We start from the raw sequence: 27,443 nt of genomic DNA, 5'->3' as shown, positions 1-27,443 counted from the left end.
AAACATTCATTCTATCATTTGCTCAAACCCCACTGTGTTTCAGGCATTTTGTTAATATATCGGGAATGGACCCAGAGGGCCTTTCTGAGAATTGTGAGTTAGACCCAGGTACTCACCCAGGGCCAGATCATCCATCACCTTTTGCCTTCAAATACCAATGATAATTTGTCTTGTGGTCCTAAGATGTTAATCAGAGCTGCTTATAATAGACAGCCTCTGAAACTGTCTTCTCTCCCCGGTGGCCCCAGATGGTCTACCCTGGATCCTGATGACATTAGGTTGGGGGGTTGTAAGTGCAGTCACTTTGTTGCCAGGTCCATTTTCTTTCCAGAACCTCTGAATCAAATGTCAGCCTGTTTTCATTGTTCCCTACCTGATAAGCTGGAGCTGGATATACCGAAGGAATGAAAGTTTTCTGAGCTGACTGCACTGATAAACCTAGAAGGAGACCATAGTGATAAATGCTTCATAATTTTCAGAAGTCAGCATTAACTGCTGAGTAGCAGAGTGGACTTAAATTTGTGTTTTCAGTGGAAATGATCACCGTGATGTCCTTACTGCCTCCTAACTCATGAAAGGAACAACTGGCTGGCCCCTGGAACTCCCTGCGTGACTGGTGATTGCCCATGGACTTCTAAGACACTCTTTACTCTGAGATGTGAATGTTGCCCACGGCCTTCAGCTGGTGGATGATATCTGGGCCTGAGATGACAGTATCAGGTATTCCTGAAGACATCCTGGGGAAATGTGGGGATTGCCATGGTGCCTCTGAGCTTACCTCTAGAACAGACACTTTGATAAGTGCTTTTGCTTCTTTCTCTGAATTCTAAATCAGCCCTAGAATGCTGGATGATAATTCTGAAACAAGCCCTACCCAGTCGATTTTCCTGAAGTTTCATGAGGATTCTGAAGAGTGGTGACAGGTGTTGGACTAAAATAAGGGAGGAAGGCCGAGGTGAGGAGAGCACTCAGAGACAGTGGGTGGACAGACGTCATCCAGAGACTTGCAGAAAATAGGACCAAAGCCATGGCCCCCGACAAGAGTGGCAATCCTAAGTGCAGTTTTAGTTGCACTTTTGAGATAATGAAAGTACAAAATCAATCACTTAATCTCTTTTAACATTAGTTTATTAATCTGCAAAACATTGACATGCTACCTCACAGCATTCTTCACATATAATAAGAAACAGCGTGTTAAAATACTAAACAAAGTTTAAGAAGTGATGCAAATATACTGTTAGGGTAGATTGTAGATTATAGTTCTATTGCTTATCTCTTTCTTATTTTCTGATAAGCTCTTATGAACATTGATTTAATTATTTCTTTTTCCTCTTTATTTATGAGCATACATGTCTTATTCAAGATTTAAAATATCACTTGGAAATTAACAAGGGGTTTCACAAATATAGTCGTATTCCTTATTTGTTCACAATATTTTGTCCCAAAATGTTGCTTTTAAAGAAATAAAAGAACTACTTCTAAAATTGTGGTAGAGTCAAGGCCGACTATAAACAAATGCTCACCAGCCAACAGAAGAAATCTATCCTGCAATATCAGTGACTTTCCCAGTGTACCATGATAGTTCCTTAAAGCTGTTATGAATTATTCCATAAACCTGTATTTAGAGACTTTTTTTTCGAATATCTTTTTAATGACTTAAACACCAGCGCGGAGACTCACAACGTAAACAGCCTCATTTCTCTGCTCTGTGCTTTGGGAGGGACAGGGACGCCATTTCCCTCCTTGGCTGAGATAAAACCTGTCTTGTAAATTAATAAATAATTTTCTAACTAACACAGCAAAAAAAAGAAAAAAAAATCCAAACGAGACCTAGTTTCCATCCAGGGACAGGATGTTTCTGGACACCCCCGGTTGCTGCTCCTCCTAAGGGCCTGGCTGTGGCTACTGCAGGGAGGATATAGTGAGAATGGCTTCCCTTCTGTTGTTTGCTGCTGTCTACACAGGCCAAGAACCTGCTCCCGTCTGCCCGGGCTGATGGAGTCTCACTCTTGAGAAAAATCTTGCTGGGGCAGGTCCTCTGGCAGCCCCAGCACCTTACCCTGAGTCATGGGAACTTGAGACTTTGTCCAAACCTTGGCTGGAAGGCTGGTCTTGGCACTCAACGACTTAGCTAGTGGATTTTTCACATTAAGACTGTACCTGGGCCTTTTTCATGATGACTTGGGTCCCAATCCTCGGAGCAGCTGAAAAAAGAGCTAGCGCCACCTGTGGATGCACCCACAATGAAATCAGAGGCCACGTGAGGTTTGCAAGGTGGAGTGGCCTGTAGTTTTAACTCGGGCACTATGGCAATGCAGACCCAAACCAATTGTGCCAGTTCTTGCTGGGTGGCAAAGCGTTGTCAGGCTTTGTGGTCACTCCTGATTTCTGTTTGGAAGCACAGTTCTCTTTCCAATGAGAATGGAAAATTGGAAAGGCCTGTAAAATTGGAAAGCCTGTAAAAGGCCGTAGAGTGGAGATGTATAAAAATGTACGGTCACCCATGTTTTAGGGGTCGACACCATGGACTTTTATCTCGCTCACCAACTTCCTCACACATACAGCTCTCTCCCTGTGGCCTCAGCCATCTCAGGCACTACAAAATCCTCACTGCTTGAAATTCACTTATGGAGTCCAACAAACAACTTTCTTTTAAAAAAAAAAGGCAGTAAAATCTCAGAATTTCTGTGCAATGCTTGCAACCTGCCCACTTGTTAAATAAACAGAACACCAAACTAACCAAAAGCTATGCAAGTGGCAGGCTGCCCTGAGCAGAGCCCTGCCTGTCTGCCAGGGACTACGGTGGCACAGGAGCAGGTCGTGATCATGCTGGAAGAAATGAGAGGTGGTTTCATTCCCTGACTTTCAAACTCTCATCTCGGGAGCCCCCAGTCCTAACACTGTATTCAGCAGCTGGAGTTACCTGGCCATGTAAAAGGACAAGGGAAGGCAGACCGTCCTCAACTTCTTCCTGTGTTTCTAGCAGGGAAGGAAAGCAATGGCTTCAGTCCCTCCGCCTCTAGGTAACAAGGCAAAGGCCTCCGTAACCCAGGCAGACAGGATGTGGGGAAGGTCTTGTGTCTTTTCCTAACTCAGAATTTCTGAGTCAGTGGGCTCCCGGAGAAAGACTGTCCTCTTAGCATGTGACCCTGAAGGCTTCTAGCACCAAAGGCTCGCTAACACCTCAGACCCTGTCTTCAGGTAAAGGGGATGGGAGGCAGAACCCTTCTCCTGATTGGTGTCTGAAGGAGGCAAGAAGGAGCATCTGCTATACCCCAGCCTGATTTCCCCCGTCTCAGCAGGAGAGGGGAGAGCTGAGGGTGCAGATGTTCTGGGCAGGTCAGTGCAGTTCGATGAATGCCTCCAGATCTTCCGGGATGAAGCCCTTGTAAGGGATCTTGTTCTTACCCAGGGCCTGGGCTGCAAGGCACTGCAGGGTCACGTAGTTGAAGGGCTGCATGGTACCCCCGGCCAGCAGCTTCTCTTCCAGCAGCTCCTCTTCCAGCAGCTCGTAGGCCGTCTTCTTGAAGGCGTTGGTGGCATCCATGTGGGCCCCTGCTTCATTCAGGGCATTCAGGATAGCCGGGCAGTTGTTCTGGGCTGCTATGTGTAGCGGGGTGTTGTCAAAATCCCTGCTGTCCCGGTCGGCCCTGCAGTCGAACAGCACTTTGACCACGTGCAAGGTGGGGAATCTGCCCACGAAGTAGCGGCCCACGTTTGTGGTGTCCTTGTCCACAGCCATGTGCAGAGGGGTGAAGCCGTTCTTGCCCCTGGGTGCGCACTTGAGCAGGCGGTAGATGGTCTGGTGCTTCAGGTGCTCCTGGCTGGGGGTGCACTCCACTTTCTCCAGCAGGTAGAGCAGGTGGAGGATGATGAGCAGCGCCTTGTTGAACTGGCCCGAGTCTCTAGGCTCCCTGAGCAGCTGCAGGGCCCATTCCACTTCCCGGACCCCTTTGGTGAGGACCCCCATGAGGTCTGCAAAGCCGATCTGGGTGCCCAGGCTGCCTTTGGCAGCCCGGTCCTGCAGCACGTAGGAGAAGAGTTCGGCGAAGGAGAGGAAGCTGTTGGCGGTCATGGGGCTCAGAGGCTCCAGGTTGCTCTGTTGCATGTCCAGGGCGTACTTCCACAAGCGGATGTAGCACTCGATATTCCCCGAGTCGGCGTACACGGTGCCCCTGTAACGGATACAATAGGAAGTGTTGGGGTTCGAGGGACTGAGGATGCGCTCCTGGATCAACAGGGCCTGCATACGCATCTCATCGGGGTCGGTGATCAGCGCCTCCAGCTCCTCGGTGGTGTTGACCTCCCTGGAATAGTCATAGGCCAGGACCAGCTGTGGGGGCTCCAGTTTGGGCAGGTACTCACCCCTCTGGTGACGCAGCTCCATGGCCCGCCTCCAGTGTTTAAGGGCCCCAAGCAGATCTCGTTTCTTATCCACATATGTAGATCCCAGCAATTTCAAGGCTTCCACGGCAGCTTCCCAGCTGGTGGGACAGCAGCTTTGGTAAGATTCCCCGTTCAGTACCTCAGGGGAGAAGATGCAGCACGGAGCCCCCTGAGGCTGCGCACACCCCTGGCTGGTGGAGGAGCCTTCTTGGGGCAGCCCAGGCTGAGCCTCTACCCCTGTGACCTGCTCCTGGCCGGGCTGCTCCTGGATGAGGTACTCCACGATGTTGGTGTGGCCCGTCACGCTGGCCGGGAGCAACGGGATCATGACGTAGCTATCACGTTCCATGCTGGCCTTGCACCCCAGCAGCAGCTGCAGGATCTCCAGGCTGCTGGTCTCCGCACAGTTGTGCAGGGCCGTGTTGCCCTTGGCGCTGCGCCAGTTCAGCTGAGAGCCCTGCTCCAGCAGGTAGCGGGCGATCTCACGGTGGCCCTTGTAGCACGAGATATGAGGCACGTGTGGCCGTGCCGGTTGGCCACCTCCAGGTTGGCCTGGTGCTCGCCGACCAGGTAGCGCACCACCTCCAGGAGGCCCTCGAAGCAGGCGGCGCGGAGGGGCGTGGAGTTGGTGCGCGTGGTGCGGTTCACCGAGGCCCCGCGGCGCAGCAGGCTCCGCACCACGTCCAGGTGGCCGGCCGGCGCCCACAGCGGCGGCGCACCCTCCATGGTCTCGCCATCGAAGTGCACCGAGCCACCGGCCTCCACGCTCGCGCCGCACCGGTCCAGCAGGTACTCCACCACGTCCAGGTGGCCGTAGCAGGCGGCGATGAGCAGCGGCGTCCCCCCGCCGGCCACCTAGCCAGTCAGCTCGTCCAGTTCCTCCCGGCTCCGGCCGCTGAGCAGCTTCTGGAGCAGCTGCAGCTTGCAGTCACGGGCGGCGTTGTACACGGCGGTGCGGAGGTCTTTGGTTCGGGCCTCCGCCAGGCCATGAGCCGGCCGCAGGCGGAGGGGGAGACAGAGGATCAGAGCCCAGACAGGCGGGAGCCAACCTTCACCGTCTCCCTCGCCGCCATCTTAGGGTGTCCTAGAGACTTTTAAATATGCAGATTATTGACCTGAGAAACCATTTCGTCTCCAAAGGAACATTTGCAGGCTGTCATGCAAATCTGCACTTGAGCAACTTTCACATTATGATCTTAGTGAATTCTTGACCAGATGGACTTGAACAGCTGCCACCCATGCTTGGGAAGTCCCTTTACTCGAGAAGTGAAAATAGCTCATTTGTTTGCAATTCTTTCCTGAAAGTACATAAGGGCAATTTTCTACATTGTGACTAGTATCAGAGCAACATTTTCCCTGAAAGACCATAGTTCATTATACTATTTAGGAACAAAGAAACAAAAATATATACAAACATTGTTTGGGGAGTTTTATAATTTGTGCCCAGAAGGGACAAGTTTCTTTTCAGATTAAGTTTTAAAAAATGTTCTTTTATTCAAGCTGACATGGAGGTTATAACTGAGAAAAACCTCCCTCTGAAATTAGAATGCCTTACATTTGTATAACATTTTATACTTTTCAAAGTGCTTTCAGGCACATTATTTCATCTGATCTTCAAAACAGCTCAGTGAGGCAGGTAAAATGGGTGTTTTTATTCCTTACTTTTTAGATAAGGAAATAGGTTCAGACTACAGATATTATCTGAGTATCTACTAACTTCATTGTATTGTGCTAGGTGTCATAGAGGATAAAATAACATGTATTCCTAAAAGAAGAATCTTGGTTTTAGATAAGACATAACAACACAAAGCTAAATAATACATAAATGTACAATATGGTCAAAAGATGACAAAAGACAATATATGGTCAAAGTATTAGAAGCACAAGCAAACTGTGTTCTCAGATTAAGGGAGACTTCTTAAAGCAGGTGCCACCCGAATATATATGCCTGGAAGGAGGTTTGGAATTTGTGAATATTTACTCTTTGGCATCAAAATCACTTTCTCATATAACCTTAGAATGTAAGAGATTTTGGCATTCATCTAGTTTGTTCTGATACTCGATGTTGGCACTCCCTATGGCCCCCTAAGCAAAGATGTTGGAATAGCTATGAGTCTTAACAAATCTATCTATATGCAGCTGCAATCTCCATTTCTATAATTCTACCCTTTGTTGACCAGAGTAAAACAAGACTAATCTATTTTCTCTTTCTGTGGAAAGCCTTTACTATGTCTGTAGTCAGCATGATAGCTTGATCTGCCTTTAGTCTTTTCTTCTTTTCATTTAATCTTAAAGCTTTTGGAGATACAGTCATTATTTTACTGCTGAGCCCCTATTTTATTTATCCAAATTATCTATAACTTTGGCCATCCCAAATTGATACACTATTGTAGATATGCGGATTTGAATGAGGCTCTAAAAACTATTGTTATCTTTTTAATTCACTGCCAGCATGTCTGTTAATACTGCTAGTTGTGAACATTTCTCAATATAAAGTAACTTTTGTGTAAAAGTTGCATAATTACTATGCGTGGAATGAGTTATGAATGTCTTCCTAAAGAACAAAGGCCACCTTCATTGTGATGGCTTTTTTCTTTTTGTTTTGTATTTTTGTTAAGCCATTCATGATCTGTGCATGCCTGCACAGATGATACTTGCTTAAGGAACTAACACCAAAGCTCTAATATAGTAATAATCTTTGGTGTTTTGTTTCTCATCTTTATTACTGGGAAAGTAAAAATTAATCACTCATGTAAATTAATAATCCAATACTGACCTCTGGTGTGTAATGATGAAATTGCTTACCGGATGAACTAGTGGATGCTTGGGAAGAGTTTTATGTTTTAATATAAGAACATCTTTCTCCAAGCAAAGAAGCTTCCTAGGCTATAATTACAAATGTGGAAATTGGGAAACGTAAAACTAACTAACTGAATGTAAAGAATGTATCTACGGTAGTTTATAGTAGTGGGTAAGTAAAAAAGGAAAAGAGAGAACAACTGACACTAGAACTGCCCCATTCAAAAACTTTTTTTACAATTCGGCCATCTTTTAAGAAACTAAACACAGTGAGTTGAGAATGAATGATGTACCCTCCCTCACTTGACTATATTTGACTTGGACTTAAAAAAAAGAGGCTGTTTTGAATTTCTGTGAGTCATCTCCTCAGGTGGTATATGTGTTTTCATTGCCTGCCACTCCCCAAAGTGCCTCTCCATTTACTTCAGACACAAGGTCCCAAAGTCATAATTTTCTAGTCTTATTTGCTCATCTTTATGATCTTGTAATTTTCTAAAGCCATACCATATGCCTGCTTTATAATTCAAAGGCCTAATATTTGTTAGGCTGGTTCTTGATTCAGGTTTCTCATTCTCCTTCCTATTTTCAGTATGTGTCCTTCCCTCACACTCTATGCTCAAGCCAAATTATCTATCTAGCATTTCCCCCATTGGCAGCTTCTGAGCAGAGGTACTGCAGAGCGCACAGATAGGGCTGGAATGAGTCAGTCACTTTGCAGACAGAAGTGTAAGCCATGCAGGTTTAGGCCTCTACTGCCACCAGCGACCCTATTGCTGGCATAATTCCTCCTGTAGCTGTGCTCATAGAACCTTAGAAATTCGTTACCTGTTGAGAGAGTATCGCTGGGCCAGTCGTCAATGAACCCCAATTCCAATTTAATCCTGGCGCTGCCCCTGACTTGCTATGGGACTTTCTGCAATTCGGTTCAACTCCTAGGCTATGAGATTTCTATTTTCTAGTCTGTAACAAAGGGTCACTAGATTAGACGATTTCTGACATCCTTTGTAGTACTCCAATTCTACAACTCTATACATGTGGATTCAGGAGGCTAGCTCAAACCCTGGGTTCTTCACTTCTTGCAATGCTCTCTCAATTCCCTTCTTCTCCCATCCTCTAGTTTGTCCAGATGTTACTGTACTTGTGTACTTCCTATGTATACTAAGCCATTATATGGACTACATTCTACTGTATCTATTTGTCTATCTTTTTTCCTTCATTGAACTGAGATATGGTCGGCTGTTACTAGCTATCAATGGAGTGAATGAGAAAAGACTGCATATCTTGTCTTTATCCTGCAGGTCTGTCTCTGCCACATATTTCTGAGGAGATCCTGGGCCTGGGAAACTTTGGAGTCAACAATGACCTTTTATCCTGGTTCTATAAACCAGATCACATGCAATAATGTTGCCTCTTAAAAATTCTCAAAAGTGATGAATAGCTATAGTCCACGCTAAAGGAAAATGGAGAACACCAGGTTGTTAGTGAGAGCCGAATCACTCTGAGTTATGGAGTGAGAAGTTTTATTAGGCTGGTGCAAAAGTAATTTGTGGTTTTTGACATCAATTTTAATGGCAAAAAGTGCAATTACTTTTGCTCCAACTGATAGTTCCCAGAGTCAGGTAGACTAGGAAGTGGCATTCAGAAAGCAGAGACTGGGAAGGTGGAGAAGAGTTAGTGAAATGATTTGAGTTTGGAGACAATGGGGTGAAGGCCCAAGGAGAGTTCCACACTCTTGGGGTGGCCATAGGAAAGCATTAAAACTCAGAATTTAATTTGACTAAATTTGTTTGCCAATTCAACTCTCAATTTCTAATTTTCAGTAAACTTTTCTATCCTCACAAATGCTTTACATGGGTAGGTTTTTGTGGAAAACAATAAAGGTGATGAACATTATATCTGGGTCAATGGTTCTTGATCTTCAGGATGCTTTGAATCACTTGGGGAACTTTTGAAATCTGGATGCTGATGTCAGACTCCTGAGCGATTACAACATAATCTCTGCAGGTGGGACCCAGGAATCGGTATATCTTAAAAGATCCCAGGTGAATCCAATATGCAGCTTGCTTTGGAATGAGTTATTGTGAAACAATAGACTACAATGATCAACGTGAACTCATCTGAGAGACTCCTCGGCAATCATGTCTCCTTTGTTCTTTAATCAGTTCTATTTCATCTTATTGGAAACAACTATTTTAATTTTATAAGCCTCCACTTTTCTCAAAACTTCCAACTCCAATGCCATGTATACTCTCAACTAATGACTTCCCTTCTACCTTTCGGAGATAATTGGAGCTCAACATGAAAAATTTCTTCATTTCTTGTCACCAGATCTGTAAATGTGTTTTTTCTGAATTACGTTTCACTAGTGCCTTTCTATCAATATTTGACCATCCAAAGTCATCCATCTCTAGAAAGTAACAATACAGAAATATAGGCCGTGTGTTTGTTGGAAATAAAATAACACTAACAAAGACCTCTCTGAACCAACATAGAAAAGAGAACACAGTTTATTACTACATGAACATGGTCAGATTTCTATGCAAGTAGGTACTACAAAAGTGACTAAAATGAATAGGCAGACTTTCACATAATTTATTTAGCAAAGCAGAAGTAAGAATAACTTCTCATCTCCTCAAGAGACAAAGGGCTACATCCTAAGATAGTCCTCTTGTGAAAAACTCCCAAGTAAGTTTTGGAGGCATTTGTTTACAATTCCAAGGGTCAGAAAGTCCCCATTCTTCCATTGCAAAATCAAAAGCGTAAACCTGTTATTTGGACCTATTAAGATTTCAAGGAAATACTCTAAGGAAGACAGGATGGAGAGATAGTGACCTCCAACCTCAAAAAAGTCATCATTTTACCCTTATGGTATGCTTTGCTTGGTATATGCATATGTATTTCTTAGCTTTGTAAAGTGAAAGAATCTAGAAGCAATGACACCCTAGTAGAACACCTAGCCTCTAGACCTTTGTATCCAAACACTATTTCTCCATGAAAGAAACCCACACTCTTTGGGGAAATGATTAATTTTTAGAATAGGGAAAAATGGTTAATTCCTCCATCCACAGAGGAAGGCTGCCTCATTTGGATTGAAGCCACAACTGAGTAAGGGCTTCAATGCATGTAGGTGACCCACGTGGGGTGCCAGAATCAAAACAAGGTGAGGGAGCATCCAGACAGAAGTATTATCCATCACCTGGTGTCTAAATCCCTCAGGCTAGTGGGAAGAGAACACCCATGTAAGGCAGTGGCACAGAATGGGATAAAAAGGATTTGCATGTAGAAGAGTCAGGTCACTGTGGGATTTTCTGGTGTAAATAGACTGAAAGGGGCATCTGTATAGGAGGGCTCCAAGGTGCCAGGTATCAAAGCCAAAGAACAGGAGAAGGAGTCCACACAGAAGTGGTGGCAGAACCCAAGCAAGATGAAAAGGGCATCACCGCAGTGATGTAGCAAGGTTGGAGTGTCAGAGCCTGACTGAGCAGAATGGGGTGAGCACCCATGTGGGTTTAACCCAGGAAGGATGAGAAGAGTGTCTATGTGAAATGGATGATAATCTAGGGAGTAGATCAGAGCCCAGGGATGGCATCCAAGAATGACGGTGGCCAAGCATGAGGTGTTGGAGTCAGAGTAGAGTGAAGAAGGTAACTATACCCAGGTGTAGCTTAAAGTAGAGTGCCAGGGTCTTGAATGGGGTCTGAGGATTAGACAGTAACAGGGTGTTAGTGGGAATACAACCAATGCTGATAGTTGTGTTGTGAACACGTAGGAGAAACCTGTTTGTAAGGAATAAACCCCAACATATTTGGTGGTAACTGGGAATCAGGTCAGTAACTTATTCTCTAATGGTTCAAGAAATTTCCTTCTGTATTTTACTTGTAAATTTTGTCTAAAGCTCAATATATAAATATATATACTTTCATGAACTGGCAAAGAGCAAATTCATTCTTAGGTGTATTCTCAATAGAAATGTATACATACTGAAAAGCTTCCTGTTTGGATGTTTGAAAGGAACCACCACATTCCATAGATCATATTTACATGGGGCTTTTATTTAAAGGCAAAGGATATGGTGCAGCAAGTGAAAGAGAGTGCGGGCATGGACTGGGAGTCTGAAAGACATCCCAGGTTGAAAGCTACCCAGGGCTCCAAGTATTCACAGACACAGAGTGTGCATTCTGTCTCCAGTGTCAACCACCAAGATTCTGTGCTAGGAATCATGCTTTCAGGAGGGCTTCGAGGAGAAATTCTCAACAAGCCTTTTATGTCTCCTTGTCCATGTAATCAAGCTAGGTTTGTCAAACCAATTAGGCCAGTTGTAACCCATCAGTGAAAAACTGACCCTGTAGGTTACCAAGAGGCATTTCCTGACTTTAAATCATACATGATAAACGTCATTGCAGTTATCTTCACCAAGAGTAAAAAATCCAGATATCCAGGTTAAAAGACAAAGCTTTTTCTGTTCAGCTATAAATCTGCACATATTTTTACTAAAAAAAAGAATATTTAAAGCATCGTATTCATAATAACAATAACAGAAGCCAACCCAAATATATCTATTAAGAGAAGAAATAGCAAATAAATTGTGATCTATTTCTACATGGAACACTATGGAACAATGAATAAATATGCATTATTGTTACATAAAATAACATAGATCAATATGGCAAATAATGTACTGATAGTCCCTTTATATAAAGTTCAACACCCAGGCAAAACCAATCTCTTGTGTGAGAAATTAGGATATCAGTTGCCTTTGGGGTGTTAAAAAAGAGTAATGGGCCAGGCACAGTAACTCATACCTGTAATCCCAGCACTTCAGGAGGCTGAGGTGGGCAAACTGCTTGAGGCCAGGAGTTCAAGGCCAGCCTGGCCAACATGGCAAAACCCTGTCTCTACTAAAATTACAAAAATTAGCTGGGCATGGTGGTGAGTGCCTGTAATCCTAGCTACTTGGGAGGCTGAGGCATAAGAATTGCTTGAACCCAGGGTGTAGAGGTTGCAGTGAGCTGAGATCATGCCACTGCACTCCAGCCTGAGCAACAGAATGAGACTGTCTCAAATTTAAAAAAGAGTAAGGATTGATAGTGAATATAAAACGAGGTGAGAGTTGCTGGTTATGTTTTATTTCCTCTCTTAGCTGATAGTTAAATGGCTGTGTCAACAATGTAAAAATTCATCAAGCTTAAAATTTGTTCTTAGATGTGCATATGCAATATTTCAATAAAAGTGATTTTAAAATATTTTATATAGGGTTGCACACATACACACACACATGTGCACACACATACTCGACATTTATACCTGCTTTTGGAGTCTTCTCAACAAATCCATTTAACTTAACACTGAGTGGGTAGTGACATTACAGCATGTGTTTCTTTATTCTCTACCTTTTAAAGTTTTCTTCTATTATTTCTGTGAGTATTTGTTTTCATTTTTCATCTTGTATCTCTTGGTGACTCATTTAGATGGATATCACAACTTATGAATTCAAATTCCATTTCACTTAATATTTCCCTCATATTTTTCATCTTTTTATATATTTTTAAATTTATTTTATGAAAATAGCTGAGGTTGATCCTCAAATTCAATTTGAAGGCAAAGGATGTTCATGCATAAAGTACTAGGCAGTTATTTTTAAAAATAAGACAGATTTCAGTCTTGTACATGTGCTATAATATAAAAAAATCACATTATCTTTTTTTTATTTTTTATTTTTTGAGACAGAGTCTCGCTCTGTCACCAGGCTGGAGTGCAGCGGCGCGATCTCAGCTGACTTCAACCTCTGCCTCCAGGGTTCAAGCAATTCCCCTGCCTCAGCCTCCCAAGTAGCTGGGACTACAGGCACACACCACCATGCCCGGCTAGTTTTTTGTATTTTAGTAGAGATGGGGTTTCACCATGTTGGCCAGGGTGGTTTTGATCTCCTGACCTTGTGATCCACCTGCCTTGGCCTCCCAAAGTGCTGGGATTACAGGTGTGAGCCACTGCACCTGGCCCATATTTTTAAATTAAAAAATAGTACAATTTATGTAGTACAAGACCTTTAAAAATATCTCTCCGTGTGTATGTGGTCTGTGTGTCTTAAAAATGAGTGCAGGCAAGTGTATTTCTAGAAACGTAATTTATTAGTTGGGTGCATTGGGTTGCAGGTAACAGAAAACATTCTTATAGTGACTTAAGCAATAAAGTCATCCAATTTTTCTACATAGCAAGACCTCTGGAAATGGAGACTAACAGATTTCCTGCAGCAGCTCAACAATGTCAATCACCCAACTTCTTTCTGTTCTGCCACCACAGCACATTCCATTTTCATTCTATGTAATTCCTCACAGTTATAAGATCACACACAACTAACACAACTTAAATAATTATGTCTTTAAACAATAAAAACCAAAGAAAGAAAAAATTTCATATATTTGGCCATCATTTTCATTAGAGGTCAAAATCCTACTAATAAGCTCCCTCCTTTGGCATTCTTCCTAAATACATTGTATTACCTGGAAACAGGACAAATATTCATCTCTAAATCAATGACAAGCAAAGGAATTACATTAACGTTTGTATTAGTTTGCTTTTGCTCCAATAATGCTTAAGAAACATGACAAGAAGTTACTGACCAATAACAGCAAGCATTTACTCCTTGCTCATGAATTTTGCGAATTGGTTGCAGCAGTTCTACCTTAGACTACAGATGAGAGTCAGGTGTGCTCCAGGTGTCTCTCATTCCTGGACGCATGTTGAAGGACACAGACTACTTAGGGCATTTGATTTTTATAATGCTTTATATATATTGATTTTTATAATGCTTTATAAGCAAGAGTTGAAGAGGAGAAGCTTCTTTAAAGTTCTGCTTAGTTACTTCTATTACTATTAACCTACCCAAATTCTATTGGGTAGAGCAGTCACATAGCCAAGCCCAAAGTCAGTGATACAGGGAAATATTCTCTTTCCTCATTAAAAAAAGGTAAGGATGGGGAGGGAACAAGAATCATCTTTTTAAATTATTTTTTTCTGAGACAGAGTCTCGCTCTGTCATCCAGGCTGGAGTGCAGTGGCACAATCTTGGCTCACTGCATTCTTTGCCTTCTGGGTTCAAGTGATTCTCACTCCTCAGGCTCCCAAGTAGCTGGGATTACAGGTGCGCACCAGCATACCCAGCTAATTTTTTGTATTTTTAGTAGAGAGGGGTTTTGCCTTGTTGCCCTGGCCGGTCTCGAACTCCTGAGCTCTGGCAATCTGCCCGCCTCAGTTTCCCGAAGTGCTAGGATTACAGGCGTGAGACACTGCACCTGGCCAGAGAACAAAGAATTATGAACACACAATACAATCTACCACAATATTCATGGCCTAGACCAACCATGGCTCATCCTCTCAGATTGGGAGAGGAATCCATTGTCTGTGAACTTGTTGCAACAATACAAACATAAACAATCTATGGTCATTGTAAACAAGAAATAAGGAATTGTGGCTATTGAGTAGACAACAGTTCAATGTTGACTTCTCACTATTTAAACAAATTAGACTTTTTTTCTAATTGAGAAAACACACAAACTTGAAGAAACAACTCCAATATTGATGAAAATAGCAGTGATTTATTTATTAACTAAATATTTTAATTCAACAATTTAGAAAGAGAGTTTTTAATCTTCCACAAACAATTCTACCTTATTTTAAAAAGGCTGCAATTTATATATATGGGACATTCATGTCACAGTATATCAGACAACTCTCTGACACCTTGGGTGCCCAGTTTTCTTTCAGGCAGGACATCAATATTTATCCTCTTTTAATTCTGGCCCATCCACTGGCACAGACTGGTCCCTTATGTTATTATCATGAGCTAGTGATACAGGAAGAGAAGCATTGCTGATCTGTGAAACTGGACAATACATTTAATCTGTCTTGGTATTTAAACCACAGTAGGCACCATGTTTAATTGGGTTTATGAAATGACATCTTGTTCAGGGCAAGGGTCAGTATTAAAGAGGAGCTATATTTAATGCTAAATTAAGTGCCCAAGTTAAAGCTAAATTGTTACACACACAAGTCAGTAATTTCAGAATTATGACTTGCAAATAAATCACAAATTGACCTCTTTGAGCACACTGCAGGAAATACTTTGTGTGACATTATATGGCACTAATTGTACAAGCCAAATCTGACTTCTTTCCAATTATATGTCCAAAAATCAGAACTGAGAATTCTCTCTTTTTGGATTTTCTGACATTCTTTCCTTAGTATTGAGGTAATGAATGGCTTCAAAGCTAAAGTTATGGGAAATGCAAGAGCTTATCCAATAGTTAATATCTGAATCTTAGGGTTTATCAACTGTAGCATATCTAAAGACACAAAACCCACCTTCGCTGATTTCCTGGATGCTCTAGATGTGCAAATACAAACCTCACTGCACATGGAAGTGCCCTGTCAGGCACAATTTTCATAAAGGGAATTTAAATAGCTATTTTAATCTCTAGACCAGACTGTGCATTCCAGGAATCTAAGACTAATGAGCCACTTTCTCAGATAATCACTTCTAAATAAACAAGGTCTTTTGCACTGACCCAGGAATCTGCATTGTAGCTGAAAAATTAATTATACCAATATTATACTAGGCATATCTACAACAATACAAAAGAATGTTCTCTCCATCTCCAAAGTTAGATGTTCATTCAGATGAAATGCAATTTATTCATCTGGAAAGTTCTAAATGTTTTCCTTTGCACCTCTAAATGAGCAGAAAGATATTTCCTTTTAAGAAGAAAAGAGAAAATCCATTATTTTTACTTTTTCTTTAATATATATATAAATCAATAAATTCCCAAACTAAATTTCTCCCCTACTAATTTAATTTGGAATAAAATTAGAACCAATCGTTATGAGCAAAATGTTTTCAATTAAGACATAATTAATTAAATGTGCAAATGCAGAATACATTTAGATGGGCTATCAGATGACTGATTATACTGGAAATCTAATTTTACACTTAAATTGCCAGCCACACACTTCATCTTGAGCTGTTGATCCATAGCAAGTTACCGTAAGTTAAACCTTACCTCTGGAGGAAGCAGCCTCAGTGGACAAATTTTTCCTGCAGTAATTCTATGACCATGCCATAGTATCTGTCTTTAGAGGGTAGTCAGAGGTATCTTGCATGAAGGAGCTTCATTCTTGCCATCCTTCTTGTTTTTCAAACAGCATTTTTTTTATTTTAAATAAGTAATGCATGTCTCGGCAAATCGTGAAAGAAAGGCCTTTTACTCTTTTCTACTTACTAACCCTTTTCTACTCACTCCTTAAAAGGAAGTTGATAATCAAAGTATTAATGTGTGAAAAGGTACTGAGCTTTGAACAATTTTTGAATTACTTAATATTGCATTTTAAACTGTCTAAATTATAGATACAAATGTCTGAATCTATACTTGCTGTTGGTGTTTATGGGTTAAGTATATCCTCAAACTAACCAGGATAATGAATTTTATTGCCTCAGAGATAGAAAGGATGATTTAGCAAGGTTTGTAATTGATATGCATCCATGTTGCTCTAAAAAATGAAGAGATTCCCATCACATAGTTTAAAAAATGTATAGGTCCAAAAATTGGCTACAGTCAATAATTCTTCTCTAAATCTGATGTTATTTAAGTTTCCTGAATATTTGAAAAATTTGTAAGATTTTTTCAAGGATTCTAAAAAGTGGGTGATTGAGGAGGAAAGCAAAAGTTGTCAGTGAGAAGCATTTGTTGAATGTCTACTATGTGCCAAGCAGTGCACTTGGTATTCTCATGTGTCATGTCTTTGTGTATCAATTACTAATCCATAGGTTGATGCAAAAGTCATTGCAGTTTTAACCATCATTTTCAAGGGCAAAAAATCGCAATTACTTTTGCACCAAATGAATATCATTTCTCAGTCCCAAGCCAATGCTTCTATACCTGTTTTTTGCAATGTTTAGTTGGACATCTATAACGGCCTTCCATGAGGCAGCCTACTGTCTCCCAGAGCATGATAAGGAAGTTCCTTGGGTTAGATATCTTTCTAGCCTGAAATATTACAATTTGCATTTCAGCCCATTGAATTAGACATTTTTGTCTTCAGATAATTTCTTTGGAAATGCAAATGTTCCTCAAAGTGTAGCTACCTATTGGGTCACTGAAGCTTTAATATTAGCAGGTTTGCTGGTTCGCTTTCTTCAAGAATAGTGGATATTTTGCCAAAAAGGGAGAATAGGAAGCCAGAGTGGAAAGAGGGGAACAAAAACAGGGATAGATACAAGGGAAGGAGATAGACGGTATTAGCATTTACTACCCCATCATTATATGTACCTTGATTTGTTCCTGGAGTTGCTGAAGGATGACTCAGTTTCCCTTTTCTTGTGTAATTCTTTGATTCAGTTGTAGTCTGACTTTTGAAAGCTGATTGTAGAAAGAGGAATATTTAGAAAAATAGGCAAAGTGATGTTATGGTTTAAAATCATCAAGTGGGAAATCCAAAACCACGGTTCTCAACCTTAGCTACTCATGGAAACCACCTGGGAAATTTTTAAAAATACTGATGGATGGGTTCCATGCCCATAGATTTTAAAAAAATTATTCCAAAGGATTCTGACATCATAATCAGGGTTGAAAGCTACTGCTCCAAAGAGCTTGACATAATCCAATGAACATTTATCAGGTGTTCACAAGGTTTAGGAAGGCCCAGCACAAAGCAAAACCATAGAGACGTTGAGTACTCTTTTGCTTCAGCATTCAGCATCCAATTCCAACTCCATGCTTTTCCTTACTTCCAACTTCCATTTTTGCCCCAAGCAACCTGTGCAGGAAACCATCAGTTTCCCTGCTCCACTGGACATCTAAAGACTATGGTGGTGATAGAAAATGAGAGTCATCAAAAAGGTCCAAGTTTAGTGAAGATGCGCAAAGGGAACCAGCCCTTCCCAAAGAATTCAGTGAATGAGCCAAGATTCTCCAGAAACCGCTCAGCTTTGCAGTGATAATTTTCTGTGAAGACATAGACTGAAATGGGAATAAGAGATAGAAAGCTGAAAAAGAATTTTCTCAGAATCCACATGTAACCTTACAGAAGGCAAACAGAAGGGTTAGTGAGATACATGGAATCACGCAGCTGAGGTGAGACAATGTAGGAAAATCAAGCATGAGATAGGAAATCAGGATATTGTGTTTCTTTGTGAAGACTCGGTTCCCTCTAATTGCTTGTAAACCTAAAATCCCTACTTCATTCTTTGTAACATTTTTCCTCATTTCTTTCTGGAATTTTTGGATTCCATGCTTTTTAAGATGGCTTGAGAGAAAGACTTATCAGAGTCAACCTAACAGGCATTTATTAAGACACTACCAGGGGTGAGACCCTGAGTAAATGATTGTCAAATTTGAATATGTGGTTAGAAACACCTGAAGGACTGCTGGGCCCCACACCCAGAGTTTCTGATTCATTGAGTTTGAGCTGGGACTTGAGAATTTACATTTCTAGCAAATTCCCAGATGATATTGATATTGCTGTCTGGAGGCCACACTTTGAAGACCACTGCCTCTAGGAATGGGAAAAGAAATTAGATATCAGCAATCTGTCCTTAATGAGATTGCTTAAGGCTTTGTATTAGGGATGTACATTGTCATGGAACATGTCATACAAATGACAAACTGAGAACACTGGCAACATATTTTAAAAGTAAAATATAGTACAATACACGCCAGAAGTTCTGAGAAGGATAAATAATTAAGTAGTGGTGAGGCAGAAGAGGCTAATTAGAGATGACAAAGAATAATACAAAAACCATGGGCCACAGAGCCAGGGGTGGCCTGGAGCTGAGCTGAGCTTATCAGGGGACAACTGCATAGGTGGACCTAAGGGCAAAACTGAAGGTTTTAAATGCTATGAAGTGTAGGGCCATGCTGCTGGTGCTAATTAAGCACTGAGAACTACCTTCCATACAAGGCTGAGATCTGTACATGAGAGCTGAAACAGCCTCTTGCTTCTTGATCATGAACATCTTCAGTTAGATCCAGAAAGGGTCTAGTGAGGGTACGTGGGTTACTCAAAATCCCTAGTGTTTAATTAGTTTTAGTTAGTTGAGACTGATTGTGATGAAACACAACATTTAACTTTGCTATCTCCTAGGCAAGTGCTGCCAGAAATAAAAAGTCTCCTTTTTACAGAAAAGAGAACATGGAAAGGCCGTCCAGAGTTCAGTCTCAAAGGCAACGCTGGGCAGGGACTGACAAAGGGTTGAGGAGTGTCCATTAACCTGGGTATTGGTGATGGAAAGCATATCCTGAAATTGGAGACAGCAAGACTCTTGGTGAACTGTTGAGTAGACTGGGTTGAATTCAGTGAAGGATCTAAAGGAAAAATAATAATATTAATGCTTCTATGTAGTTTTAAAAGTTGCGACCATAAGATAGCAAGTATAATCACACACCAAAAAATGACTTTTCTGACCCAAGTGAGTGGTGGGCTTCAATGTAGTCACCCAGAAAACATTAAATATTTGTCATATGTTCAAGATACATTTTGAAACATCTAAGGAAATAGAAATTATCACTTTGTTACATGTGCATGTAGGTGCACACACAGAGTATTACTCAGCGAATTTTTTCAGCTTTATTCTATATAATTATATATTTTTTCCAGCCTTATTCTGCCTGACTATCCAGATTTTACACTGTTTAGATCTGGCTGTTTCCAAATTGCACAAACTGTCTTGAACTGAAATGGACAGAAGGCAGGCAAATACTGGTAGAAGAGGGCAGGATCTTTGGCAAGGGCTCCACCCACAAGCCTGGACCTGCAGCCCAAAGTGAGAACTATCCCTGTTTTCCCACCTGATTGTTGCCTTTTGGCCCACCCCACACCACCCCCTATCCTGTGCCCATAAGAATCCCAAGCCCCAGACTCAGTGGACACACATACAGAAGAGAGAAGTGTCTGGATATTGAGATGAGAAGAAGCAGCTGGAGGTCAGGGACTATGGTCAGAGAGGAGTTCAGCTGGAGACTCCTGGGCTCCAGGGGAAGATTATCTTCCCGCTCCGTCCCCTTTCCAGCTCCCTTTCCCACTGAGGCCCACTTTTACCACTCAATAAAGTCCTCCACATTCACCATCTTCAATTTGTTCATGTGACCTGATTCTTCCTGGACACTGGATCAGAACTCAGGTACCAAGACAGCAAAGTGTAAAAGGCTGTCACCCTGACCTTCCACTGAGCTGGTTAACACTTAGCCATCCACAGACAGCAAATGTTAAAGGAGCACTGATTGTAACACAGGCCCTCTGGGGCTCTGGGGGTCGCAGACAGCCCCTCCCAGACCGCAGAGCTAAAAGACCATTGTAACACACTTTGACACTGCTGCAGAACCCACACAAAGCTTGCTCCCGCTGGAGAGGAGCCACAGGCCAGTTCCACATTCATTTGCTCTGGTTCCCACACCAATCCACTCATGTGCTTCCTTCCATAAGGGATTCAGCATGGTAAACAAGTCACTCATGTCACAAGTCCCGCAAAGGGGTCAAGGGAACACTCTTGTTTCAGAACCACTGAAGAAATTCAAAGAATCAGTGATAAGTTTCTTAACAGTGCCCTGGGATCTTGTGATTTCCCAGGATAGAAATCAAGAGAGCTCACCAGAGGCAGCAATGAAGAGAGTTTATTACCTCTCAGGGAGCCAGCCATGAGAGAGCAAAAAGGAGTGGGCTGTTCCCTGAAGATACTGTGTGGTTCGGTTAGGTATAGGGTCTTTCCATAGGGAAGGATTCCCTCAGGGAATGTATAGGGGGAGTTTTGCTAGCACCTGCACAATGGCTCAACATGTTTCTTCATACATTTCATGTAGCATTAGCATTTTAAATCTCCACCCCTGGGCATGAACTTTAGTGTTAAAATGAGGAAAAGATAACTTTAGGTTGGAGTTTAAGTCTGACTCCACATATGGGACTCTGGGAAAGCCTCTAGCCCCCTGAAATATAAATTTGCAATTAATAGCTTCCTTGATCTTTTATTGCTGATTGGCTGAGAGTTAGACAAGCTAGAGCTTGAGTTGAGGGGCTTTTATCCTTTTCCTTCAGACAATCTTAAGATAGGGAACCAACCAGTCGGCCTGTCTCAGGCTCTAAGGAAAATTCTGAGAGGTCAGCAAGAAACCTAATATTATAAAGAACAGTGCCATCAGCACTTATTTAAATATATAAATATAAATTTTAAGGCCCTATTAAAGTCATTCTGAGCCTGTACATTTAAACCATTCTAAATGTTTACGGGTATTTAGATATGAGAAGAAATTAGACCCAAATTATGCATCAATATCCAATACGTGTGCACTGTGTATTCAAGATCAATATAATCTCCCACAGACTGTTCTGCTGAGTTAGCTAATATACAAAGACTTAGTTTGTTTTCTATATGTTAGAACATGAAAGAAAAGATATGTAGCTCACTGCCATTCCAAAATCCCAACAAATTATGGAACTGCCTCCATTGTGAAGCTGGCTAGTTTTCTTTTTTCTTTTTTTCTTTTTTTTAACGGAGTTTCACTCTTGTCGCCCAGGCTGGAGTACAGTTGAGCAATCTCGGCTCACTGCAACCTCTGCCTTCTGGGTTCAAGCAAGTCTCCTGCCTCAGCCTCCCAAGTAGCTGGGATTACAGGCATCTGCCACCACACCCGGCTAATTTTTTTGTATTTTTAATAGAGATGGGGTTTCACCATGTTGGGCAAGCTGGTCTCGAACTCCTGACCTCAGGTGATCTGTCCACCTTGGCGCTAGTTGTTTTTTAAAAGCCATCTTTCTAATGAAATGTAACACTGATGATTGCCTTACACATAGATGACATTAGGCCTCACATAGTAATCTCAGTGCTAACTACATGTCTTACCCTTCCTAAAATTTTACATTTTCTCTGTGGTTAAAGTCATCTTACAAAAAGACCCACATTTTACAAAGATTTAATTGTCTTGGATTTCAAATTACAACTAGTTTGAAAGACAAAAGGTTAAAAACAAATTGATTTTATGAAAAATTCTTATAGTATTAAATTTGACATGGATTACCATTAATAATAGAATCCTCTGCTGGCTGTGAGACATGCAAAGTTGCAAAGCCCAGATCCACAGATTAGAAAGGATTTTGACATGTATAATTGTCTTAGTCAGTTTGGGCTGCTATAACAAGATATCATAGACTGAGTGATTTAAACAACAGAGATTGATTTCTGGAGTTCTGGAGCCTAGGATAGTCCAGGGTCAGGGTGTCAGCAGACTGTGACTGGTGAAGACCCCCTTCCTGGTTTGCAGATGCTGTCTTCTTGTATCCTTAGATGGCGGAGAGAGAGATCATCTTTTCTTATAAGGGCAGGAATCACACCTATGAGGGTTCCACACTCATGACCTAATCACCTCCCCAAGGCCCAACTCCAAATATCATCAACTTGGGGGTTAGGCTTCAATATATGAATTTTGGGGGGACACAGATATTCATTCACAGTAATAGTGAGCACTGTTCACAGCACACACAGATACCCCACATTCTTTTGCTCTTTCTGTAAGCCTCTTCCAGCTGCTTTGTGCTTTGCTTCCGAAGGCCTGCAACTGAGACTTTTTTTTTTGAGACTGAGTCTTCCTCTGTCACCCAGGCTGGAATGCAGTGGCATGATCTCAGCTTACTGCAACCTCTGCCTCCTGGGTTCAAGCAAACCTCCTGCTTCAGCCTCCTGAGTAGCTGGGATTACAGGCACCTGCCACCAAACCTGGCTAGTTTTTGTATTTTTAGTAGAGATGAGGTTTCACTATATTGGCCAGGCTGGTCTCAAACTCCTGACCTCTTGATCCGCCTGCCTCAGCCTTCCAAAGTGCTGGGATAACAGGCATGAGCCACCACACCCGGCTGCAACTGAGACTGTCTTTAAGGATCTCTGCATGGAGCTGGGAGAATGGGGAGTTTTAACCCTCTGTGCAGTTCTTAGGCAATGACTGACTGACTGGTCCAAGTGTCTGACAATCTGACTCCCTGGCCTCAAGCTGGATGAGGCTGAAGCTGGACTTTGACAAAATCACACACTTTCTTGGGTTCTCTCTCTTCCATATCCTTCTTTCCCTTCTCCTTCCCTGTCTTCCTTTGAGATCACCTTCTTAATAAATTACTCCCACATGACTCCTCACCTCAGGGGCTGCTTGAGGAGAATATGACATCAGACAATATATGCACAAAGAGCTTTACAAATTTATAAAATTTTTTTAATTAATTTTTTTTCGTAGAAATGGGATCTCGCTATGTTTCCTAGGCTGGTCTCAAACTCTTGGGCTCAAGCAGTTCTCCTACCTCTGCCTCCCAAAGTGCTGGGGTTATAAGTATGAGCCATCGCACCCTGCCAAAATAAGATAACTTTTGTAACCAAAATATAGGCAGAGCCCTTCATGGCACAGACTCTGCACAGATTTCATCTGAAACCAACAGCAATACAATATTCTTTAGTTACCCCTCAGAAATATTTAATTAAGTTTGGGGAGAAATGGCTGTTATGAGACAAGGAACATATATTGATGCAAGTAGATTTATTACAATGATCCCATTTCTACTCACATGTTACTGAGGCTCAAAGAAGTGAGTACTGCACATTGAGTATATGACATGGGACCAGCCCAACAGGTGAAATAAGTTGGAAATCTGTTTTATGTCTGAATTTGGAATGCAATAGCAGAAATCTGTTTTATGTGTAAATTTGGAATGCACTGCCATAAAGTATATCCTTTAAAGGTTTTATGCCTATGGTTACAAATCTTGTGGAGTGAGGACTTTAACATATCCCTCTTTTCTCTCAGACAGAACTGTAAGGTCTAATAAACATATTGGATTTAAGTTCTAATAAAGATATAAGCCATAAAATTAATCTCTTGTTAGGCTTCTCTGCTTACATTTGTACACTTACTTCCAATCTTCAAGCAAGAGAGCTCTGCCCTCTAGAAAGAAGATGTGGGCCCATTCTGCAGGCCCAGAGGATTCAGGGACAGCTGCAGTTTCACATTTATCAATGACATCTATTCACATTTTCTGATTCCAAGTCGTAAGAAGCCATTTCTTCCTTACCAAGGTCCTGGCTGTTGCATGGGATTGCTGAGGATGTAAACTGGGCGTCCCTGAAGGTCCACTGTTTTGTTTTTGTTTTGTTTTGTTTGTTTGTTTTGAGATGGAGTCTTGCTCTTGTTGCCCAGGCTGGAGTGCAATGGCATGATCTCAGCTCTCTGCAACCTCTGCCTCCCGGGTTCAAGTGATTCTCCTGCCTCAGCCTCCTGAGTAACTGGGATTACGGGCACATGCCACCATGCCTGGCTAATTTTGTATTTTTAGTAGAGATGGGGTTTCTCCATGTTGCTCAGGCTGGTCTCGAACTCCCGACCTCAGGTGATCCATCTGCCTCGGCCTCCCAAAGTGCCAGGATTACAGGCATGAGCCACCAAAGGTCCACTGTTCTTATAGTTGGTCCTGGCCTGGTCTTCAGCATGGTCTCCCTTGGCTATAGAAAAAGGGGGTTTGTTTAAGAGCTGCCAAGGGACTTTCTGACTTTCTCACTTTGCCTTATGCTGACCAACTGGAGTCTATTTATCATGGAACCCATCCACAGCCTTTGTAATGACCATTTACCTTGTACCATCAAAAGCCAAAGAAAATTGCACAATCTAGCATACCTGTTCTGTCAGAATCCCTTCTGTATTAGTTTCCTAGGGCTTCTATAACAAAATACAATAAATTGGGTGGCATAGAACATGAGGAATTTATTGTCTCACAGTTCTGGAGACTAGAAGTCCAAAATCAAGGTGTCGGCAAGTTTGGTTCTGAGAACCGTAGGGAAGAATCTGTTCCATGACCTCCCTGTTGGCCTCAAATTGTTCTCGTGGATGCCCTGTGTCTTCACACCATCTTTCCTCTAAGCATGTATGTCTCCACGTTCAAATTTCACTTTTTTTGTGAGGTCAACAGTGATATTGAATTAGGGCCCACCCTAATGATCTCATTCTAGTTGGATTATCTGCAAATATCTTATTTCCCAGTAATATCACATTCCCAGGTACTGGGGGTGAAATTCAACATCTTTTGAGGTTACATAATTCAACCCATAACATCATCTTAATTCGCTCCAGGTAAAAGTTTTAGCAACTGCAATGCTCTAGTGTGTCAGGGCCCCTCTGGGCTCCACATACCCCCTGTGATGGGGTATTTATTGCCACTTAGCTGGTGACTTAACTCTAGAATCCCATCCTCAGAATCTGCCTCCAAAAATCATCCTTGCGCTCCTAACCAAATACCTAAGGCTGGACCTCCAGAAGCCGACTCTGAGACACAGATCATGAACAAGGTATTTATTATCAGCCAGGAGAAGAATGCAAGAGAAAAGGAAATGAAGAACAGAGAAAGGCACAATTTTAGCCAACTCCCTGGCCTTAGCCAGATCTTTGGGGAGCTCTAGACCATAAATTATGTCAGAATTTGCCCCATTTTGAGGAAAGGGAGTCAGGCTTTCAGAATCTTGCACAGTCATTGGCTATAGGCTTCCCTAGAACTACACTACCAGGCATTCCAGGCTCTCTCTGGGAGGGATGGACTGGCCCATGGTCAGCCTCTGAAGAAGGTCACAGGGGCAGGCCATTTGGAACAAAGCACAGAGAAGCTATAGGATGCATTCACATGGCTGGTAAAGTGGATAAGAAGGGGTCCGGGGAGAGCATGGAGAAAGTTTACCACCCAAAGCAATATGCTTTTGCCTACTTGTGCTGACATTTACTGAGCTTCAACACAGGAATGTTCTAGATAAAATATTACTCTGGAACATTGAGGGAAGACCAAGAATGCCTTGAGATAGGACTCAGCATGTCCTGGAAGCAGGGTGCCATTGTGTGGGAGGGAGGTGCCCAGCAGAGGTAATTCTTGGATCCATGGCACCTGCAGTGGACAACTGGCCAGGAGGAGCCACAGGAACCAGCCCCATGGGCTCAACAAGGCCACAGAGCAGCAGCAGGAGGCCCTGAGTAAGACCCTGTTTGTGACAGTCCCCTGAAACTTTAAAAGACAAAGCAAGGGAAGAAAGCGGCGGTGAAGATGGATTAAAGGCCTCACAGTAACAGGTCTGTAGGTAGAGCCAGAGAAATCAACGCTTATTGTTTTTAATGTGTCCCGCTTTTTCTTCTTCCTTTTAATGCTAGATGGGTGCGGCAATCCTTTGTTAAGACAGAAATTATTTTACTTTTTTTCCACAGTGGTACAGAAAAATGTACAGGGCTCATTAGAAATATTCAGTGGATGGAAAGTAGTTTGAAGAAATCGATGAGGTTGAAAATAATAATAAAAGAAGTCAGAAAGGGGCAGAGAAAGATAGAAATTTACAGGTTTCAAAGCAGGGATACATGAGGAAAAAGGTTACATAAGTTCTCTCTTTGAAGCACAGAAGGTGTGCAGGAAGGGAATAACACCCATCCAAATGCTCGTGCTCAAGAGATTCAGGTTTCTCTTAAAGTGAGGTCCTGGGAGTGCAGACTGAATATATTTGAGGAAATCTAGGTTCAGACAGGTTAAGTGATTTTTCTCAGTTACACAGCTGTGGATTGCACAGCTTAAAAAATATTATAAAAATTCTCATGAGGATTATAACTGAGAAGTAGGTGTCTTTTTTGCTCACAGAATATTCTATGGCAAATCCTAGACTCAGGTTCTTATAACCATAGCCCCAGGCTGTGCCAAACATCCACACACACCCACTTTCCCATTCTCTCCAGCAGACCTCATAAGTTATCTTAATATGTAGTCTATGGTCTATTTAGCCAACACCTGCACACAATCATCATTTATCAAATTGCCTAGGCAAACCAACATCGGCTTTGCTATATCTGGGCAAATGTCTCTCCTATATTTAGCCTTTTAGCCACAGTGCGATGATTGGAATGTGTCTCACAGAAAGGAAGATTTCTCTGAGAGCCATGCAGGGGTGAGGCGGCAAGCCTCTGACGGAGATAACTTCCTGACTTGTGTTTGGGATTTCTCCGAGCTGCTGAAATAGTACTTGAAGTGTTTCATGGACACACGGAGATTTAACACCTGCAAAGTTAAGCCTGACGCCCTAAGGTGGAATGCTGAAACGGCAGAGAGCAGAGCAAGTGTAGGTGAGGATTGAGTTTCACCTTCCTAGTGCCCTCATAGGGTGCTGTTGGATTTATGTCTCACTGAGTGAGGCGCCCTCTCCTGGCCGACGATCCCACTGGCTC

The 27,443-nt window shown here is 42.2% G+C and overlaps 1 protein-coding gene across 1 annotated transcript in view; it reads right to left on the bottom strand.

The window, feature by feature from the left end:
- Positions 1 to 1,152: 1,152 nt before the first annotated feature.
- The window catches only part of LOC100973655 (protein fem-1 homolog A), a 30,612-nt gene continuing 4,321 nt past the window's right edge, over positions 1,153 to 27,443 (bottom strand). The window contains 3 exon segments of the mRNA XM_063596035.1: positions 1,153 to 4,896; positions 4,899 to 5,459; positions 26,128 to 26,311. Coding sequence (XP_063452105.1) covers positions 3,341 to 4,896; positions 4,899 to 5,459; positions 26,128 to 26,311 — 2,301 coding nt within the window. The 3' untranslated portion in view covers positions 1,153 to 3,340.

Source organism: Pan paniscus, chromosome 14, assembly GCF_029289425.2.
Source record: "Pan paniscus chromosome 14, NHGRI_mPanPan1-v2.0_pri, whole genome shotgun sequence".
In the NCBI taxonomy this organism is placed as follows: Eukaryota; Metazoa; Chordata; class Mammalia; order Primates; family Hominidae; genus Pan; species Pan paniscus.
This window is presented reverse-complemented; position numbering and strand designations above follow the sequence as displayed.